Source organism: Nannospalax galili, unplaced genomic scaffold, assembly GCF_000622305.1.
Source record: "Nannospalax galili isolate Female #2095 unplaced genomic scaffold, S.galili_v1.0 scaffold578, whole genome shotgun sequence".
NCBI lineage: Eukaryota > Metazoa > Chordata > Mammalia > Rodentia > Spalacidae > Nannospalax > Nannospalax galili.
Window position 1 is genome coordinate 6,649,426 of NW_008342282.1, and position 5,572 is coordinate 6,654,997.

General features: G+C 33.5%; 1 protein-coding gene across 3 annotated transcripts in view; it reads left to right on the forward strand.

The window, feature by feature from the left end:
• Window positions 1-4,862, forward strand: part of Gin1 (gypsy retrotransposon integrase 1) — a 36,262-nt gene extending 31,400 nt beyond the window's left edge. For all 3 annotated transcript variants that reach the window (XM_008838035.3, XM_029565904.1, XM_029565905.1), the window contains one exon: window positions 4,196-4,862. In XM_008838035.3, the coding sequence (XP_008836257.1) occupies window positions 4,196-4,470 (275 nt within the window). In that variant the 3' untranslated portion in view covers window positions 4,471-4,862. The remainder of the gene's footprint in view (window positions 1-4,195) is intronic.
• Window positions 4,863-5,572: the final 710 nt, after the last annotated feature.

Here is a 5,572-nt window from a genome sequence, read left to right on the forward strand (position 1 = left end):
TTAAGCCTATGATTCAGAAGTTTGGTCTTTTTATGGTGTCACACAATTCCTGCATATTCCATTCTTGTGATTTCTTAAATTTTTCATAATCTTTGCTTGAGTGGTCTAGTTCGTCCACTTTATCTTCCAGTCTTGATGCTCTGTTTTCCATTTCATTCATCCTATTGGTGAGGCTTTCTCCTGTCATTTCTAATTGGCTTACTGAGTGTTTCACTTTCTTCTTCATTTCAGCCTGAATAGTCTTCAGTATTTCTAGCTCTTTTCTGAATTCATTAAGAAGTTTATCCCTATCTTCCTATAGTTCTTTGATTTCTTTCTTTTTGTGCCCTTTAAATTCACTGATGGGATCGTGAATGAGGCTGGGGGAGTCAAGGCGTGGAGGGTGCAATCGGCCTACCCTGGAGAGCGTCCTGCCCTTTGGAGAGAGTGATCTTCCTGTTTTAAGGACATATCAGTGGCAGCTTTAACTCCATGACTATGCTAACTTTTTTTGGCCCTATGAAGTTACATATTCACAGGTTGTGGGATTAATGTGTGTGTGTGTGTGTGTGTGTGTGTGTGTGTGTGTGTGTGTTATTAGTAACATAGTTCATACAGAGAAACTATTCCTTTAGCCTCTTAGTTATATAAACTCCAAACAAGAGTCCATCTAGTGCTGATAGCTGCTATTAGTATTATAACAATAATAATGTATCAAATCATGGTTACTTTTATCATACAAAGGATATACTAGAAGAGCGATATATTTTAAAAGTTTGAAAATTTTCAGACAATAGGGTTATTCACCTCACTTGAGACAATTGACTAGCAAGAAACCTTGCAGTTTTCTAATTAAAACCATTAATTAACCATTCAAATTTTGTGATTTTTTAAAAAATATCTATTCTTAGAATTTTAAAAATGTATTTCTTAGTTTTTCTAGGCTTAAAACTATATAAGAAAAGCTTTAACTTATGACTAATATCTTCCTGAAATATTTTGAAAATAGCTCAGTTTCAAAGAACCCAGACTTATTCAGTCTCATCAATATTGCAATGATATTTTCATCAAATATATCTTTCAACATAGACATAGCTAAATTAATAGAATGAGAAAAGAAATATACTTTTAAAAGTCTATTGTGTACTTGGTAGCTGAGTAGAAAAGTGCTTTAGTATGGTGTTTGTTTCTGACTTAAGGATAAAATGTTTACATTCTTTTCTGTATCTTTTTTCAGCATTGTAGATCTAGATCAGTCTACAAAAAAAATCTATACTGAATATAGTTTTAAATTTTCTCCTAGCACATTTTAAGTAGAAATAGATGAAAATAATGTAGATTTTATATAACAGCATCTAAAATATAAAATCAACATACATGGGAGGACTCCAAGAGTCTCTTTCTTGACAATCTTCATTGATATTAAAGAGCATTTATGGGGCTGGAGATATGGCTCAGTGGTTAAGAACACTGGCTGCTCTTACAGAGGACCCAGGTTCGATTCCCAGCACCCACATTTTAGCTAACAATTTTCCATAACTCCAGTTCCAAAGGATCCAGTACCCTCTTCTGACCTCCGTGGGCATTGCAGGACCTGGGTACACTTACATACATGCAGGTAATACTCTCAAACACATAAAACTAATAAATAAAATATTTTAAAGAGCATTTATATTAGCTCCAGTTAGACCATAGTTGGAATTGAAACATATTTGGTCTTTGTGAAAGAATAAGAATTTTTTTCTACATTAACAGGTCTTTGACATTGTCAGAGTAATTATATATAAAGTGATTTATATAGAATTTGAATATAATCCTTTTTCTCTTCAATTTGGTTACAATAAGATGCTTACTTTTAAAACTCATTTAAAGTGAAAATGCATGTTTGTATATTGTATACACATAAAAACATTTTCCTCTTAACAATAGGTGATATTGGTTAGGTTTAATTTTTTTCCAAGTCCAGAATAAGACAAGCTGAAGTTCAACTTCTAAGAGTTTTACATCTAGATACATTTTACCACACTGATATGGGGGAGGGGATGAGAACTGGGCGTATTTTTGTAAAATAAACCCATATCCCTGTGGGGTTGGCTGTTGGTTGAGGGATGTGATAAACCGACTTATTCATCTGTATGGGAAAAAAAAAAAATTAGACCAAAAACTTCTTTTATCAAAGCTCCCTGAAAGATTCTTTGAAAATTCCTTAGGTGCTATGATATCTGTCATCACTAATAACCTTGTCCAGTAGATAGGCCTTGAATCTATGGGATTTTTCATGAATGTTTTAAGTTCAACATGCTTATTGTTATACCTAGGTTTTTAGTTTCTCTTATGAACGGCTATCTGGCCTTTTTGTATTGGCTAAGGTTTACAAGCTTCATGTTGAATTTCTAGGAATACTCTCTATTTCAAATTCATTGATCATTTTCTATCTTCTTGGTGCTATTAGTCAAAAATAGTTCTTATACGTTGTACGCTTTCAATTTTGTCTTTCAGATGTGTTCCTTTTATCTATCAGTTCACCCCACTCAGCATATAAGAATAATTTTTTTGCCATTTTCAGTTCTCTATACTTTTATTCCACCATAAATAGTTTATCTTCTTAATATTTTTGGTCTGATTACTACTTTTGCATTAAGAATTTGTAGGGTTAAAACCAGGCTTGGCGATACACGCCTTTAATCCCAACACTTGGGAGGCAGAGGCAGGAGGAGCTCTATGAAAGTGAGGAAAGCCTTGGTCCATAGTAAGTTCCAGACCAGCTGGGGCTACAGGAAGACCCAGTTTCAAAAAGAAAAAAGAAAAAAAAAGTAAGATTAAATTTGGAAAACCTCCCAAAAATAAATGCCAAGAGTATTTTGCCTAATAACAGACTAAATGTATAAACTAAATGGCTAGATAAGCCCAAGTTTACTTGTCCATCTATTCATAGCACAGATTTTATGATCTACTAACATTTTTAAGGTTTGTTTGTTTGTTTGTTTGTTTGTTTTGACAAGGTCTACCTAGCCCAGCCCCCCTGGAACTCTGTGTAGACTAGGCTGACTTAGATCTCACAGAGATCCGCCTGCCTCTGCCAGGAGGATCCTCTACTGGGATTAAAGGCATGCACTACCACACCCAGCAAGCTTTTATATGCGTGAACTTCTTGAGTTGAAATGGGACCAGTTACAAGCATGGCTCGAGTGGGATCATTTTATTAGACACACTGGCAAATCTGCTCTGATTTCTAATCTAAATGGGCATTTAGCCTCCTTTTTATTTCTTGAATTTAAGATTGGAGGATTCTGTAAGCTATTAAAATCGTCAAGAGAATCTGTTAATGTGGGGGATGATCCAGACAGAGAATGCAGGGGTGAGGGAGTTAATCAGCTGTGACAGAAGAGTTCCTTTCATAATGAATTAAAATATCAGATAGGGAAGAATTCTTGCCCAGTGTGTTATTCTTTATATTGAAAGATATTACTATGGTTTCTGTTTAACTGTTTTAAATCTTTTTACTTTGGGGTAAGAATAAATTTGCTAAGAATACATAAAATGCTGACAAGGAAAGATTCTCTTTAATGTAGATTAGATTTTGAGTTCCTAAGAACTATAAGATTCACCTTAAGTAATCGAAGCTTTTAAAGCCACTTCATTAAAACCTACCTTCTTGTACATTCTTACCACATAACTTATTTTGGCCACTTTATCTTCATCTAGCTTACAACTTGATATTGCAACAAATTAGTGTTGTCATATGACAATGAATCCTATAAAAATCAGAGATCATCTACAGTTAGACATTTAAGGATGTAACTAACAGCTCTATTTACTAAAATATCCTTTCTTATTTACTAATTCACTGAGAAATGTTTTGTAGAGTCATATTAAAGACATCATCAATATCATCAATATCAAAACCATAGTTTGTAACTTGTGCTTGATCTAGACCACTCCTGCCACTTGTTCTATACACATAAATGTCTACCAAGACCAGTCAAGGAAACAGGAAAATTAGTTTTATAGTTTCTGCATTCTTTATGTGTAAACTATCAAATATATTTGTGTATGTATACACCATATAATTTTATTCATTCTTTGATGTGTATCTTTACTTAGAGGATAAGAGAACTTTTCAGAAGTTTATAGTGATAGTTAATTTTTATTGTTTTGTGTTTTAAATGTTGTTTAATTTTAATTCTAAAAAGAAACATTATGTCTCTTCTTTCAGACAGTCTTTATCTCTTGCAAGGTTCAGTAGTAGCAGATCATGACTACATTGGATTTCCTGAAATTCCAGTTGGAGCATACCAAGGAAATATTCTGGTAGAAGATGCAACTATTGGTGTCGTAGATAATGAATTATTGGCATCAAGCAAGGATCGTGAACTACTAGAATATAGAAATTCCAAAATCTCTCCATTGGTAGAAGATAATGGTACTCTTGAAAAGCAGACTTTCAGTCTATTGGACTCTTCAAATCAAGTTCTTGAGTACTTGACTTAGTAAATACAAAATTAAAGTACTTCTTTGGAATGTATAAATCTTTTTATTTTAAATATTTTATATTTTAAGATAGATTGTATAGAAGAAATGTCTTGATACATTCTTAATGACTAAATTCTGAAGGTTTATTTATTATCTAATGTGCCACATTTGAATATTGGTATACAAATACACATATGCAACAGAAACATTTTGTATATAGAATTCAGAATTTTGTAGAGAATAGGCAAAATACTGTACTTCTTAGGAACTAAATTTTAGTAGAAAACTCTCAAATCCTTGTCTACTACTAGTACTGCATTTTCAGTCTAATTTTTCAGGAATATCTCCCCTTCTTAAAAAATTTAAACTGCTTATAATTGAATTAATAATAAACATTGAGTGAACTATAACATGAATGAAATGAAGCTTATTTCTGTGACATGGGAGCTTTTAAAAATGTTATTTATTCTAATTGTGTGTGTGTGTGTGTGTGTGTGTGTGTGTGTGTGTGTGTGTGTCTGAGTTTGGGGTTGTGCATGTGAGGCCAGAAAGCAGGTTGTATCAGCCCTGTCCTGCTCTCCTCAGCAGAACAAAATTCATGAGGGAATCATACTGGTCTGCCTCTGTGCTCATTGAAAGTAATCATGCCCTTATCTCACCTCAGATGCAGTGACTTTCAGTGATCATTTGACTTAAAATTAGCCTCTCTTATTTTTCCATTTAAAGAGGGCAGTTAACATCCAGATTCATTTATAAATAGCAGATTCTGAACAGTTAAAAATAAGTTTGCCTCTCAAATTATTTCTCATCAGATTTTTGTTGTGTGTGTATGAGTCATATCAGGCTAGGTTATTCTGTGTCTGCAAATCATTCCCAAATCTTTGGCTTAAAATAATAAAGCTTTATTTCTTAGCCACCCCAAATGTCCCTCTTGGTCATCAAGGACTAGTTCTAGTTTCATCCTCCAAAATGTAGTCTTATGAGGTTCAGTCCCTGAAATGATGCTATTCACTATGACCAAGGGATGGTAACATACTGAACACTAGACCAAAAAAAGATTTACCATGACATTGTACACATCATTGCAATGATTAAACATCATGTACTACCTATGGGTACA